This window comes from Pteronotus mesoamericanus, unplaced genomic scaffold (assembly GCF_021234165.1).
Source record: "Pteronotus mesoamericanus isolate MK-2021 breed Mesoamerican mustached bat unplaced genomic scaffold, CSHL_Meso_final scaffold_174, whole genome shotgun sequence".
Taxonomy (NCBI): domain Eukaryota; kingdom Metazoa; phylum Chordata; class Mammalia; order Chiroptera; family Mormoopidae; genus Pteronotus; species Pteronotus mesoamericanus.
The window spans coordinates 36,093,995-36,110,791 of record NW_026555309.1 but is presented as its reverse complement, the minus strand read 5'-3'; the positions used below and the strand labels follow the sequence as shown (position 1 = coordinate 36,110,791).

Here is a 16,797-nt window from a genome sequence, read left to right as displayed (position 1 = left end):
TAACATAAGTAAATGCTCAAATAAATAAGTAGAAGAAACAAAATTTTAAGAAAAAGCCTAAATTGTATAAATACTACTCCCTCCCCTTTAGTGTGGGCTAGTTAAGGATTCACTTCCGGAGAATGAGTATGGAAAGTGGAAAAATGGTAACTTTACAGTGGAAAAACCTAGCAGGTGCCACCTTAAACCAAAGGAGGAACACAGCACCAGCGAGGCCCACTGACATCACGCACCTGCGACGTGCTACCACGTGGAAGGGCACGTCACCTCAGTGCCGTTCTTCCTTGTAAAGCATCATCTCAAATCCAATCACAAGAAAACATCAGACAAGCCCACACTGAGGGCCATCCTACAAAGTAACCAAGCAGTGCCCCTCAGAGTGTCAAAGTCATGGAAGACTGAGAAACTGTCACGGATTGGAGGAGACTAAAGAGGCATTAATGACTACATAAACGCAACGTGCCGTCCTAGACTGGATCCTGAAACAGAAGAACAACATTGGTGGAAAAACAGGTAAAAACCAAATCAAGCCTGTAGTTTAGTAACTTGTGTTGCATGAGTGTTAATTTCTGAGTTTTGACAGATGTGCCATAGCTTACATGAGGTGTTAACATTAAGGGAGGCCTGCAGAGGGTACAGGGAGCATCTCTCGACTACACGGCACAGCTGTATTTAAAATCAAGACAGGGACTTAGAGAAGAGTATAGACATTTTCTCAGTAACTTGATCAACACCACAGTTTATTTGTAAACATATTATGAGTCAATAATCAAATTGACAACACTTTATACATTTCATTGTATATAAACATCATACCAGAAAACAATCCACTGTACTTACAGTTTTGGTACTTTAAAATCTTTAAATACAAACTGTATTTTAAACACTGAACATAAAAGAGTAAGATGAATGGCAGAGAAAACTGAAACATCAAATTAAAGAAACTAATACTCAAAAAGTACAAAATCATCTGTTTACATATTTAAAAAGAAAGAAATCAAGGAAATCAGATGATCATGTTCTTTTTAATGACATAAAATTGCAGTTATTCAAACCCACTTAAAAGGTGAAATTGTATCCCACTAAATTCTAATCTATATCCTTTTTGATATCTTTTTTCTCTTGGTTTCTAAGGAATGTTTGCTATGGTTTAAGCTACCTTAAGGGGGAAAAGAAATGGGAGGTAGCAAAAGCTAATGAAATTACCTTAAACACCTGCAGAAAAATTAGATAAAAATTATTTCACAAATCATCTTTGGCAAAGAATAAAGGCTTATGTTTTAAATTTACTTTTTTGTTGAAATGGATCAACACTTATATAAAATTTAAGAGATGCATCTTCGCATGAGTTGACCTATAAATGAAACAAAGCCAACTTCATAAAGCAAAGAGCAGAGCGGCCTTCAGGTTTTGCTGACAGCTCCAACCAGGGAGGCTGCCCGCGCGAACGTGAGAGGTCTTCAGCTGGGACTCAGAATCTTCCCTCATTCCCAGGAGAAACCAGAGCTGGCCACATTCTTTTTCAGTACTTTCCCTAAAATTCATGATTATTAGGTTCTATTTCTTCCGCCATCATCTCTCAAAGACAATATAGCAGCAAATCACCCCCACATTTTATGTTTCAAATTCACCAGCAACTGGGTTCACTGCCTACAATTACATTGATTCACTATTAGTGTATACGTCACTACAGTAGGCTTAGATCGGTAATACAGGAATAAATAAAAAAACTAGTTAATTCAAACAAAGCAAATGAAAATGAGATGAAAGAGCCCTGATCAAATGAAATACTTACAACTTCTGGTTGAAAAACTGTAAAAGTTACAGACATACCTAAAAGCACTAGGAATGTACAATATCAATTACTGGAAAAATAAATGAGTGATTCACAGTTATAAGAAATTACTTTAATATTAGTATGTATTTTTCCTTTTATAGACAGACATTTATAACATACACTGGTTTCTACCTCATATAAGAGAAAGTAGAAAACTAAATGTTAACTGCATTTCTCTCGAACACAGAACTGCCTGTGCTACAGTCCACCTGATCCAAAATACTCAGCTCTGTAGGCAGGCCACGATACTGAATGCACGGTTATGGTAACAGTTTCTAAAAAGGCATATACTTCCAGAAGTATGTTAAAATCGACAAATAGCAGTTCTAGAAATAACAAAAACTACCAGCAAAAAATGCTCAGGTTTTAACATTCCCAAATATTCTAATGCTTTAAGTGTTTTAGATATATGTTGTTTGACCAGTTTGGTTACAGTTTTAAACTAGCAAACCATTATCCTATGAGAAGAGCTAAACTAACCTATAACACTGAACAAACTTCCCAAGGTAACTTGAAAAATCTAAAAAGCGATTCCAATTATTCTAATTAACATTTGAGACATTTAAAAAAATCAACAACTCAAGAAACATTGTGAAATTACCCATTTTTTTCTTTATCATTTCCTCCCTAACTACTCACATAAATTTAAGATCCAAATTGCCTAAGAATATGTCTTCAAAGTAGACTTTTCACTACAGTATTTTGATCAGAAGACATAGCCTTAATGCTTCTATTATATAATTCTAATCTAAAATCGCAATCCTTGGTTAGAGACCATCAAATTCAATTTCATACCAATTCATTGGTAAAATTAACCAAACAAAAAATAAGTCACAGTGAAAATGTACAGCAGCCACAGCTATGAGAATGGAAAATAAATTCTATTTATCCAGAAAGACTCTATCAAAATATAAAGCCCAACGTGAGTGACAACAGGAGTCCACATATAAACATTGTTTAAAAATAGAATGTTTTCCAAAGCTTCTCATGAGATGTCAATGTAGAGTCAGAGTTAAGTCCCTATAAATCAAGGTTACGTTATACATAACTGTGCTGATTTCCACACCCCCAACAAGGCCCAACGGATACACATAATTCACAGAGAGCCGCGGGGACTCTTAATGCCCCTTCACATCATCTCTCGATACTGGTTGTTTACGGCTTTATAGTTTTGCTATTTTAAGTACCAAGAAGCCTCTGAAAAGGAAGAGTTCCACCTCTTCCCATGATCCCCTAAAGAGTAGGTAACAAAATATAAAATTAAACAAGATTTATGTTTGATAAACTAACATATAAAATTACCATTGCAATATTCATAGTGACTGCTTATAAACACAACAGTCATCATAAAGCCTATAAAGTATATCATCAGTTTTATAAAAGAAATGTAGATTGTCTCAAGGTAAAAAATACAGTGCAGGCTGCTAAAAAGCTTTTTGTTGCGTCAGGAGGTGCACTGATGAGGAACACTGCAGAAAACACCAACGTGTCCCCCAAACTTCAACACCAATGAAGCACGAGTCGCGCTGCAGCAGCAGGGAGCTTTTCAGTGGCCGGCACTATAAAGCTGACATTAAGAAAGAAAAAAGGCAGAAAGTGTGAGCGACACATGGTGTAACCAAATTACTGCAAATGGAGATTAGCGATACGAAGTGAGGAAGGTGACCGTCCACTCCATTCCGATAAGATGCCATCTTTAAATATTAAGTTCTTTGCGGGAAGTGGAACTCCCAAATCGGCAGAGGATGACTGGGAGAGCAAATTGGAAAAGCTGGCCTCTGTGTGAATATCCGGTGTTGAAGCACCTTCCTAAAAGATCAAGGAACAAGAAAGTCTATTCAACACTTGACCAAACCACTTAGCATAGCTAATGAGAAAAACAGACCGCACTTACCCAAGAAATGTTTATGGAATGCAAAGCACTAACGGAGATTGCAAAGACCTACCTCACAAACCCAAAATAATTAATGACAGGTGTTAACATATGCAAAAATGACTAACACAGGTTAGACTATGATAAGTGCTTGGAAATAAATAAACAGGTTATGAGACTACGGGGTAAAAAAGTTCATTCTTAGACAATCTCTAAAAACTCTCACCCAGCATTAGGCACCGGAACAACCCATCCGCTCCCAGGGCTCCGACATTCGTGCATTTAGCACAGACCTCTCCCCAGAACTCCGGGCTCGAACATGCACCTGCCACTTGCTCTTGGGTGTTGCGCACACACATGCCATACTTACCACGTCCCTAACGGAACTCTCAAATCTCCCACCTGTTCCTCCCCAGCCTTCCCTATTCCCCTTATCAGGCTAGCCAGAAATGAGATTCGCTCATTTTCCCCCTTCCTGCCACGTCTTCAGTCTGTTCCTCACATTTACCTAATCGCCCAGTTCTTTCAATCTGCCTTCAACATGGACCCCAGGTTAGTTTACCGTACTCACTCACCGCAGCTACCACCCCCGTCTAGGCCAGTGGCCCCCGAGTGGGGTACTCACTCCAAAGCAGGGTATAATCTTACAAAAATTTTAGATAGCTTGTGTCTATTTATTGCACCACTTAAAAATTAACATTTTTGTGTGTTCTTTATTATACACATAAGTTATTGATATAACAGTACATATGTATAATAAAACAAACTTTATTATGGATACATGCAAAATGGTTTGTTTTGTTTTAATAAAAAAAGGTGCTCAGTTTACCAATATCTCTCACTTGGACTCTTAAAATAGTCTCCAAACTGATCTTATTTCTACGCTTGTTCATTTTTAATCTATTCTCTAAACAGCAGCTAATCTTTTAAAACTGCTAATCAGAAATGTCATCCCCTGTTTAAAATTCTTAATAGTTCCTCTTTGCACTCAGCAGAAGCCACAAGTTCTTTAATGTGCTCTCGAAGGCCCTCCCCCCTCGCCGCGCCCCCTCTCACAGGGCTTCTGCCCCGCTGGCCTTCCGATGTCCTGCGCACCAACTGCTTTCCTGACACAAGAAAGCTAGGCACCTGCTAAGCTCTGTCTAGAATACTCTTTTCCATCCTTAGGTTTCAGGTTATATATCATCTCTACCTATTTAAAATAGGTCTACCTTTGGACCCATCATTCTGAAGGAGCACCACCTGAAATGCAATCACTTAGTATTTCAGCATTTACCTGACTAGTGTCTCACACAACGCTGCAAGCTCCGCTCATGTCTTAGACAGCATTGTTTCCCCAGCACCTGGTAAAGGGTCTGGCATAGCGCAGGCACAAGTATTTATTGAAAGAATAAATGAAACAAAACTCCAAAGTGTTGATTTTATAATGTGGATCAGATATTCTGATATAGAAATAGTCCATTCTAGAAGTTGATTTATAAATGAAGTCTAGGGTGTCCTTTCTTTCCATTGGGGGGTAGAGAAGGAATGAGGAAGACACAGGACACAGAAGGCCGAGAGCACTGGCTTTCATCGCAACAGACGGTGAAGACTCACTGCAGTTATGAACGGAGCCCAGACTCATGAACCAGCACCTCATATGATGCATGGCCTGTAACAGACGCTTAACACACTTGTGCTGAAGGAAACACAGAGTCCAGGCTTGGACCCTCAAGGCCTGGCCAGTGAAATCAGGTGCAAGTCAGTTAACGTCCTGAATCTCAGTGTCTTCCTTTATAAAGTTAAATTAATCCTTATTTCATGTCTTATTGCTGTGAAGACTCAAAACAAACATAGAAGTGTTCTGCATATAAAGATCTATACAAATATAATTTGGGTCTTTTGGCTGTTGTTACCTGGAATGAGTGAACGAAGTTAAGGACTTGCAGAGCGAGTTTTCTACTGGAATGTAAGAGGTTCTGAAGGCTGGAAAAAAGGGTGGAGGGGTTTAGAACAAACATAATGACAAGGACTAACATCCAACCTGAGTTTAATTTTAGTAATTTAAATGATTTATATATGCATATATATCCTGATTAACCACATTAAAATTTTAAAAGAACAATTTCAATGGTTCTTCTCAATGAAATTTCTGCTTCTTTTAATAAGGTGTAACAATTACATAAAAAGACCATTTTGAAATAAAACAGTATATAGAACCAAAATTAAAATTTATTGCTAAAAGAGCTTAAATCGTTAGCAAATATAAATGTTAATTAAAATAAATCTTTTTAAATAAAAATTTATGCACTTTGAAAAATGGCAACTATGAAGTCTGACAGATTTTTAACATAACATCACCTATAAAATCAAATTTTTCAAATACGTAAATAGGTAATTGAAGAAAATTTTAAAAATCAGCCATAATTCCACCACAGGACATAATCATTATCAGCATAATATGAGTGTGTGTATGTTGAGTAAGGGAAGTCCACAAGAAAAATTCTCCACAGACATTTATATATATTTAAAAACTAGGCTCAGATTCTCATATAAGTATTCTCAGTTCCCCATACCCTCACCAAATCTGGGTAACTCAGTAAATGTAATTATAATTAACCAAAACATGTGCCCAAAATGTTTCCATGTGCCTAATTTCTGAGATACCAAAGTTTAATTTTGAAAATATAGCAAAACCCTTAAACTAGCAACCTTTATTCAATCAACAACTATATATACAATTACTATGTTAATGTGTGAAGTAAAAGAAAGACATAGCAACTGTTACTGACTGAAAAGTCTTGTAGATGAAAATATGATGATGAACATAAACCCTCACCTCTCTTTCCTGCAAAGGCCATGGGTAGCAATTTTTCTACAAACTTTCCGGTTTAATTCAGAGCTAAACAGTGGAATTCCAAAGCACAGCTCGAGAGGAACCCAATCTGCTGCTACTGTGGCAACTACAAAAGAACATATAAACTTATTAATCATATCTACATATCAGGACTGACCAGGATTTCTTAACTGAAGACCATGGATTTTCACTGATTCCTCCCACCCCACCAAATGATTAGCAGGAGAGCAAACTCAAGTGGGCGAGCGCTGTTAGTGAATCTCTGAAATAGACGAGAATGTTTTTTGAGTATGTACATGCTTCTGAGGAGAAGGTACTAGTTTTCGTCAGATGCTGCAAGTGGTCTTTTACCCAAATTGCAAGATATCTACAAGATGAGAGGAATTAATCAAAATTTTAACACAGGAAAAATGAAAGTCATTATTCTCAGGTCATATAATTTTTATAATATGTTATTATTCTAAATACATAAAAATGTTTCCCAGGAAATTCTTATTAAAAGGTCCATTATGAATAACAGCAGACAAATGACATCTGAACAACTTAACAAAAGAGTTATTAACCTCAGAAATTAGTCTAAGATTACAAGTAGTTTTTCAAACCTTACCAGAGCTTAGCTTAGTTGCTGAATCTATAGTTGCTTCCTCAATGACCATTTCAAATGACTCTGTACTCCCATTGACATCTGAGCCAGAAGCCAAATCGGGGTCACCTTGCAATTGGAGGATAGACACAACATGAAGATCCTAGTAGTTGGCTTAAGTTGTCAATAAATCAGTCCTAACATAAAAGAGGATTCAGGCAACAGGAGTGGCAATGGAAAACAACAAAGAGTCCTTAGCTTTAAAGCGGTGGTTCCCAACTGGGGTGGGGGGTGGGGGGCAGCTTTGTCCCCCAAAAGGCATTAGGCAATGTTCGGAGACAGGCCTGGTTGTCACGGATGGGAACAGGGATGCTACCAATATCTAGGAATGTTAAATGTGCTACAATGCACAGGGCAGCCCCCAAAACAAAGCTTAAAACATAAATAATGGGAAGGCTATAAAATCCTAGTCTAAAGAAAGAAGGATTCAAAAAGCAGATGAGAAGTTTAGACTTCGAGATGGATCATTACTAAAGTCATTTCTATCCCCACAGAAATATGCAATCTGATTACATCATAACGCTTCAAAATTCTTTTTGACTTCCCGTATCTTTCGGCATAATAAGATGATCCTAGATCTCACCTGTTCTCCGCTCTCATCTGCTACTACTGCCCAATAATTCCTTTCTTTTGGCCAACACAAGGTACTCTAGTCCCTGATTCCCTCTACTTAAGGCTGTTATCCTCCAAATAAACAACAGTTATCCTTGGTGTACGTAACTCCTCAGTTTTCAAAATTCATTCCAACTTTCCCTTCCCTAAGGGAGCTTTCTGTCCCCCTTTAGCACTGTAAGCAAAGCAGACCCCTATCGCTGTCTTTTAACCCTGCACAGAAGGCGGATCCACTTGCTTGTCTCCCTTTTGGGGGTTATACTCCCTGCGTCCTACAAATTTAAATGTCTCCAGCACCCAAGCAGATATTCCATAAATGTTTGTGGAATGAATGAAATAAAACATGGCAGCTGTAGCAGACAGGCTTTGAAATGACTGCCTAACCCATAGCGTTCTTCTCTGGAAAAGGCCCCTGTGATACTTAGCAGTAAACTGCTGAAAATTACCTATTGCACAACAGTAAATATAAAAACCTGCTATGTTAAAAAAAAAATAAAGTTACCCAAATTCTCTGACCAAAGGTAAATGGACAAGTAATGTATGTCTAACTCAAAGGGAGCCAATCCAATCCACTAGATGGCTAGCAATAAATATTTCTCAGGGTTTCAAACTACGAGGCTCTAGGAATAGAGTCAATTGATGACACACAATTGAACTGAAAGGTTTCCTAGGGTCATGGACCAGAGCTGGTACCATGGCAACTATAGTCACATATGAGCCAAAATTAAAGCAGAGCAGAAACAACTAGTAAGCATGAAAAGGTGACTGGAAAATAAAATTTTAAATTAAAAAGAAAGAAAAAGATCTCTAAGGAAAATTAGCCCTCATCAATATGCAGGAGAGACTAGAGACAGAGAGAAGGGGATAAGGCAGGAAAGCTAAGCAGAACATGATGCTCACAGGGCCAGGACGCGGAACACGTGGAGTTATGGAGAACCGACAAAGGGAGAAGAAATGAAACGGGTATGACAGATGCTTCTAAAGACTAACTCACAGACCCTGGAAACAGCTGGACAGAGTGGAAAACGGAGAAGGATGACACAAAGGATGGATTTTCGGCTTGGGTAACTGAGGCAAAGGCACCGTTGATAGAAAGAGAAAGGTTGAAAAACTAAAAACTGTTCATTCCATTTTGGAAACATCTTTACAAATAGACTAAAATTTTGAAACCATCATGCCACAGAGGAACCCAATTTAAAGCTTATAAACACAGATAGGACAGTAGAGGGCTAACATCTGATGACCATTCTGTACTCCAACCCCAGGACAACACTTTAGTTATGCACTTAGTATTTTCTCCATCTGAACAACTGGTGCTTGTCCAAATGATATCACAGAATATTTTCTCGTACTTCAGTGAAAAAACATGAAGTATTAAATAATTCAACTTCCCTACAAAGGTCTCCCTTAAATATTAAGACTGTGATCAACGCAATACCAATTATCTTAATTCAAAGAGCCCAACCATTGGCTAACCTCTCTCATCAGAAGCATCACTGAGTTTTCTGTTTGCAAGTTGGCTCGAAGCATTCAACATGGTGATATATCCACAAAAATGCTGCAAGTCCACTTTGTTCCTTAACGTTTGCAATGCTTTATGAACACCCATATTGGCACGAGTAAACTCTAAGAATAAAGAATGACATCAAATTATAAGCAACCACAATTCTGAAAACTAGTTTTATACTTTAATCTATCAACATTGATTCCAATGAAAAAATATCTGTAAACATAAAAGGATGCTACACATATATTTATCACCTTCTGGAGGCATGTTATATCAGAACAAATTACCTGCTAAGTAAGCAAATATAGCCAGTTAGTGACAAATTCTCTTGTCTTCTCTTTGTGTTTCCATTCTGCTTCAAATGCTTATTTGGTGGGCTTCTACTAGGAAATTTATTAAATACACATATATTTTAAAAAGTTAAGAGAAGTAAAATTACCCTTATTGAAAATAAAGCTTATATACTTGAAATTATATCCCTAATAAGTTATTTAAATATTAGCTCAAGTTCTTACAAATACGTGAACTTAGAAAAGAGGAAGATGTTCTATATCCAAATATGAAGATTTCTCTTTTTTATAATTCTCACAGTAATCTCCCAAAGCAAGAGCTCTATCAATCAGTTCTTAACATTTCATAAATGTTAAGATCCTACTGTCACCCTGTATCTTCAGGTGAACAATTATTTTTTCCCACAGAATTTATAAAATATCAGAGGATTAAATGGCAAAGTTTAGTTGCAGACAAGTACTCATGTCTGAAAAGTGGCTATTTTTTAGAAGAGAAAAGTCTCTTCTCTAAACTATGCACAGATTTACTCACAGCAGCCAAAGGAGAGCACTTAACTTCAAACAGGAGGCTCCTACAGCTCAACCATGTGAAAAGAAGACATCTACGAAAATCCTCTGCCTTGCCGTACTCTGGGGGCAGGGCAGTGGCAACCAACATTTTGAAAGAACAGTAAATTTTTATATGAATTAACATTCTTTATGAATGTTAAATGAATGAATTATAATTCATTTATATGAATTAAATTACTTAAACCATTCCCTGCTCTCTTGAAATCCACACAGTATGTCTCTAAAAACCAGAAAATAGATTATAGAATAGCAGTTTTTCATGGAATAGGAAACACAAGTGCTATATAAAGATATGTTAAGTTTTAATCTGATAGTATTTTTCTTTTGAATATATGTTTTCCTAATATTCAACAGAGAAAAGGTGTTTTCTGTATTAGACAAAAGGAAGAATGAATTCACTTTTACAGAAATTCTCTGCATCTTTATCAAATACTATACTGCACATCCAATTTTAGAAAGAGGTAACGTTAAACAGGGCTTTTCCTCTCTTGATGTCAACCAGCTTAATTTAGCTCAAACTGCAACCCACTCAAATCCTCTCAAACAGCAAAAATAAAATTTAACAGCAAAAAAAAAAGCTGAAACAGGAAATACATGTAAGTGCTCTATGAACTGTGAGGCAGGGTACAAATGTTTGTTAGTACCCATTTCTAAGTATCTAAAAAAGTCCCTGAAAGAAAACTGGTGTGTAATATTGTGGGGGGAAAAAAAATCAACTTTCTAAGAATAAAATCTTCCCAATGACTTGCTTCAAATAAATCAACAATAAAAGGAAACTACAAGACTAAGCATGCAGAAAACCTAGTCTTCCATCTCAACAGATGCCTACTTATTCTCTTCATCTCCAAAACAGACTAGCATTCCTTCAAAGGTCCTAAGTGAGTCTTATTCTATTAACTCTTTGTAGAAAAGGCACAGAAAACTATTTTTCACCAATATTCTTTCAAAACAGAATGTAAGACCCTGGAACTTCACAATTTTAAAAATGCACCTCCTGTTATGTTTTTCACCGAATTGGTGACAAAGATTAACAATAAAAAAGTCAAATGGCTACAAATCAGAAGTGAGATACCTCCTTGTAGTTCTGTCTCATCAAATGGAAACGGTATGTGGACAGTTTCTCCCGTCCCGTGCAAACCATGTCCCTAAACATGAAGAAACACAAGTTGAAAGGAATGTAGAAAATCTACATTTTCAACAATAAATATTCAAACACTAAATTAAGACTATGCATGTGGTGGTATATTCCACATTAATACTCCATCCAAGTGCTCTCAACAATTTTCTATTTTTCTCCAGCAAACAAAGACAATCTTAAGTATATATGAACCTAGAAGACAATGTGTCTCAAACTGAGTATTGGGCTAAATTTTTAAAAGGAGGCTATAATTCAGCAGGTAAATCAGGTGTTAGCCAAGGAAACTGAATGAGATCAAGTGCACTAGTTCTGAAACAAAAGTGCCACGATCATCTGGCAGACAGTGGACTAGGAGTGTGCAACTCAAAAACCTCACAGACTGACATATATTCAAAATTACTTGTTGCAATATTATAATTATATACAATTGGAAGCAACCAAAATGCCTGTCAATCGGGGACTGGTGAAATATATTCATGTATGTATTTCAGCTGTCAAAATAGAAAAAGAATAATAAAAGCAGCAGCTCTCTAAAAACTGAAACGGAAAGGTGTCCAGTTGCTAAGTGGAAAAAGCATGGGACGTGTCAGCGTTCCAAGTGCCTGCACTTGCGTAAAGAAACCCCAAAAGGTAGCAGGAACTAACAAAGGTGGGGATCTCATTTAGAGAGAGATGGGGAGTGACAACTGGGTAAATAATGTTAGAGGAGCTGTGATACTTTTCTCTGTGCATCTTTCAATAGTATTTTATTTTTGAATCATGTGAATACATTATCAGTTCAAAAATTAAATTTTAAAAAATCTTGAGTATAACCATCTCACTCCAATGTTACAAATACTTAGTTTCATCCATTACATTTGATTCATATTAATTTGAATTTTGTTAGTTTTAAAGCTTTTTGTATTTAATCTCTAAATTTGGTTTTACAGTTATGCAAACATAATAAGCATAAAGAATTTCATTTACTGTTTATGTGTAGTTTCATTACAATAAAAAATTTAAGTTAACATTGGCAATCTATACTTTTTCCCTTTGCAAAAGACCGATACATCATTCAAATTCAAGATACCGTGATATAAAAAGTATTTTCAGAGAAAATTCATTTAATTTGTTCATATAACAACTTGAATATATTTGTCACCCTGTTTCTATTTTATTGATATTTATGATATAAACATGTTTACAATAAAAGCATGGTTTGTTTATTTATTTTTAGAGAGGGGGAAGGGAGGGAGAGGGAGAAAAACATCAATGTGCGGTTGCCTCTGGAGCACCCCCTACTGGGGACCTGGCTTGCAACGCGGACATGAGCCCTGACTGGGAATCCGAGGGCGACACTTTGGTTCGCAGGCTGGCACTCAAATCCACTGAACCACACTGGCCAGGACTATAATAAAAGCACGGTTTTAATCAAAATCTTAGTTTTGTTATATTTTAAGTTCCAGTGAGATAATTTTCCATAGAATTTAATAAAGGAGACTTTTTTTAGCAAAACTCCGTAACAAACACTTCAAAACTTTCTCCCTGATTCTACTCCCAGGACCACCAGAGCTAAGATTTTTTGAGATCTTATGTGCTAAACACAGGGCTAAGCATTTTATGTAGATTATCTATCTCATTCTTTTTGGGAACCTTATAAAAAAAATTTTTCATCTCCATTTTGCAGATGAAGGCACTGAAGTTCAAGGAGGTCATCTACCCTTGCCCAAGATTCCTAGTAAGTAGGCTGAATCAAGATGAGACCTTAGGCCATCTGACTTGAGCCCATGTCTAACCCATTCCATTATGACATCACCCATCACTACTCCTACTCCGTGCTTTCCCTGGGGGGCTAACACATCCTACCCCGTGGTGTCATCTACCACCTACGTGCTGATGCTGACCCTCAAATCAATCTCTCCTGTTCAACGTCTCATTTGAAATTCACAATATTTTCAATTACGTAGATATGTCTACCACCCAAATGTCCCACAGATACCTGACACTCAACATGCCCACAACACACACCATCTGTAATGAGATAGCACTGAACACCCAAAAAAGTGGCTACAATAAAAAAGAACCAGATAATACCAAGTGCTGGTGGGAATGGAAAATGCTGTAGTCACCTTTGGAAAACAGCCTGGAAGTTCCTTAAACAATTAAACATAGAATTATCATTTGACCTAGTATTTCCACTCATAGCCATATACCCAAAAAATTGACAACACGTCCACATAAAAGCTTGCATATGATGGTGATTATTATTATTCATAGTAGCCAAAAGGTGGAAACAACCCAAATATCCATCAATGACAAATGGATAAACAAAATGTGGTACATTCATAGAAGGAACTATTATTGGGCCATAAAAAGGAATGCAGTACTGATACATGCTAAAACATGATGAACCGTGAGAACATTCTAAGTCAAAGAGGTCAGTCACAAAATACCACATGCTATAAAATGTCATGTATATGAAATGCCTAGAATAGGCATTCTAGAGAGAGAGAGCAAGTATTAGCATTGTTTAGGGCTGGGGGGTTGGGAGAACATGGGAGTAAGAACTAAAGGAGTAAAATTTCCCTTTGAGGTGAGGAAAATGTTCTAAAATTGAATATGGTGATGGCTGCAGAGTTCTGGGACTACTGTAGCCCGCCCTTATCCACAAAGGGTACATTTTAAGACCACTACTGGATGCCCGAAACCAAGGATAACACGAAACCCTACATACGAGGTCTGTCCAGAAAAGTCCAACCATTGTTAACATAATGAGAACGGTTTGCACAACATCGATATAACCTGCCAACCAAAGAGAGTGGACTGGAATGTGCATGTGTGATCAATGATGACCTCACTGTACTAGTCAGTGGGGGATGTACATGCCACTGAGTAAAAATGAATACTGTGTGGCTATTGCATTTAAAATGACTGGGTACAGTAATGAATCTGTATCAAATTTTTGCATTAACCTTTACCATTCCTCCACAGAAACTATCTGGATGATTCAGAAGGCCACAACTACAGGCAGCTGGTGATTGGCAGCTTCATCATGATAATGCCCCTGCTCATATATCATGTCTCATGTAGAGATTTTTGGCAAAATACCAAATCCAGGTGACTCAGCCCCTTTACAGCACAGGTTTGGCTTCCTATGACTTCTGCCTCAGCCCAAAACTAAAATCACCTTTGAAAAGGAAGAAATTTCATATAGTTCATAAGATTCAGGAAAATACGACTCGCCAGCTGATGGATGGCAATTGGGAGAACTGTGTGAGGTCCAAAAGTAACTACTTTGAAGGGGACTGAGGTATCTTTGTCCTAGGTACAATGTTTCTTGTATCTTCTTCAATAAATTTCTCCATCTTTCATATTAAATAGCTGGATACTTTCTGGGCAGGCTGTGTATACTATGCTTTTTCCTATACATACACACATACCTACCATGAAGTTTAATTTATAAATTAGTCCCAGGAAAAGACTAACAAGAATAACTAATGATAAAATAGAACAATTATAACAATATAGTGTAATAAAAGTTAGGTGAATGTTCTCTCCCCCCGCCGGGTTCCTACCCACCATAACCAAGATGGCTACTTAGTGGCTAACAGGTGGGGGGCATATACAAGTGTGGCTCTGCTGGACAAATGGATTATTCACACTCCATGAGGGACAGGGCAGGGTGGCTCGAGATTTCATCGCGCTACTCAGAATGGCATGTAATTTAAACGATAAATTATTTATTTCTGCAGTTTTCCATTTAATATTTTCAGACCGCGGTGGACCATGAATAATTGAAATCACAGAAAGTGAAACCATGAGTAAGGGGAACTAATTATACTAAAAAAAAAATGAATTGTACAATGAAAATGTATATGAGTTATATCAGTTAAGCTATTTCTAAAAGAAAACATATAGCCACATGGGTAACAAAACGTGAGGCTGGGATCTAAAGTCCACGTTGCTCCTGCCACTCGCACACTGCAAGGCAAAGGCCATGACTGAAACCCAGATCCGATCCCTCACATTCCAGCTTTACACATGTCAAATTACTGACAGCTGACTGCAACTCAGCAGAAAGATATACAAATTACAAGCTTAAAAATAAAAATCCAAAATGGATTGTTTCAAATAAAGTAACTCTACCTGAATCAAAACCGCCGAATGCGTTAAAGCATCATTCAACATTGTGAGCACGTTGGATGTAGGAACTACCCCAGGATCATGGCCCCAAGATGTTATTAGTAATCGATCATAACCCTATGGGAAAGAAAGGAATAAGAGACAAAATGGCATTTAGAAACATGGGGAAAAAGTTAAGAAAGTTATCTATAAAACCGTTTACCAATTTTTACCTTACTCAAAAATAGTTAAACAAATCTCATACAACATACCTGGAATATATCTGGCAGTTTTCGCAGTCTTGTACCTTTGGACAGCAAAAGAGATGGTGGTCCCTGTCCAGTGATATGGTAAATGTACAGTTTAAACCAGACTGAACTGACTTCTGGGATAGCTGGTCCAATATGCTATAATCATAAAGCAGGTAAGGTAAGGTTGCAATACTTATCTAAGGAAGCCAAACTGCACGAGTTGACCAAGTATCGTCTTAATAACAGCTAATGCTGCATATAAACGTTAATTGCTAATATCCTTATGAAAATAACTTTTAAATGCTCTGTTCAAAACAGTTTCAATTGTTATGCTGGAACTGAGGGTGCACATCTTATCACTGCAATTAAGAGAACCGACTCTGAAGTAGACCACCAAAGTGCGAATCTGGGCTTCATCCCCTCAGCCCTATCACTTTTACAAAGGTTACTTAAGCTCTCTCTGCCCTCATTTTGCTCTTTTGTAATAAAGCAATAAAGTATCCACCTCACAAGAATGTTGTAGGGTTGCTCAAAAAAGTTTAAAATAGTACCTGGTATATAGCAAGCTCTATATCAAAGTGTTTGTTATTACCATTATTAATCAGATGCAATTTCTCCAGTTCATGAATCCCTACCATGCCTAGAGGTTGTGTTAAAGAATAGGGGGAAGTGTGGGGGCGGGCGGGTGGAGGGGGCACATGTAGAATTATAAAAAGAGGCTGGTAAATGCAAACCTACAACCATACTCCAGTTGAACAGAGGACAGATGTGTGCTGACTGAGGCGGCTAGACCAGCACAGGCAACACAATCAACCTTGTACAAGAATCCCTTCCTTTCTTCTACACCATTAAACCTTGCACACCTAGGAAAGCAGGCAGAACATAACACTGTAATGCAGCAATATAATCCCCACTTTGAAAATGGTAGAGACCAAATGTCCTTGCTAAGTATACAAATCAACACAACTGATTTATTTTTTAAAAGTAAAAACCAGAAGTCATTTTCACAAGTAAATTTTTAAAGATATCCAGAGTTCTACCTTTCCAGTACAATCTTTTCTTTTCAGTTTATTTAGAATCATAGCCCCATTTCTAAAACATTTCATTTTTCCTAATTAAACTTATCTTATCCCTCAAGG

General features: G+C 37.3%; 1 protein-coding gene across 3 annotated transcripts in view; it reads right to left on the bottom strand.

Moving 5' to 3' along the window:
- Window positions 1-284: 284 nt before the first annotated feature.
- The window catches only part of FAM91A1 (family with sequence similarity 91 member A1), a 37,506-nt gene continuing 20,993 nt past the window's right edge, over window positions 285-16,797 (bottom strand). For 2 of the 3 annotated variants that reach the window (XM_054590458.1, XM_054590460.1), the window contains 8 exons: window positions 15,680-15,814; window positions 15,432-15,545; window positions 11,241-11,313; window positions 9,278-9,427; window positions 7,154-7,258; window positions 6,529-6,652; window positions 5,606-5,675; window positions 285-3,646 (listed from right to left, as the gene is read on the bottom strand). In XM_054590458.1, coding sequence (XP_054446433.1) covers window positions 3,461-3,646; window positions 5,606-5,675; window positions 6,529-6,652; window positions 7,154-7,258; window positions 9,278-9,427; window positions 11,241-11,313; window positions 15,432-15,545; window positions 15,680-15,814 — 957 coding nt within the window. In that variant the 3' untranslated portion in view covers window positions 285-3,460. The remainder of the gene's footprint in view (window positions 3,647-5,605; window positions 5,676-6,528; window positions 6,653-7,153; window positions 7,259-9,277; window positions 9,428-11,240; window positions 11,314-15,431; window positions 15,546-15,679; window positions 15,815-16,797) is intronic. The other variant, XM_054590459.1, reaches the window with a different exon arrangement.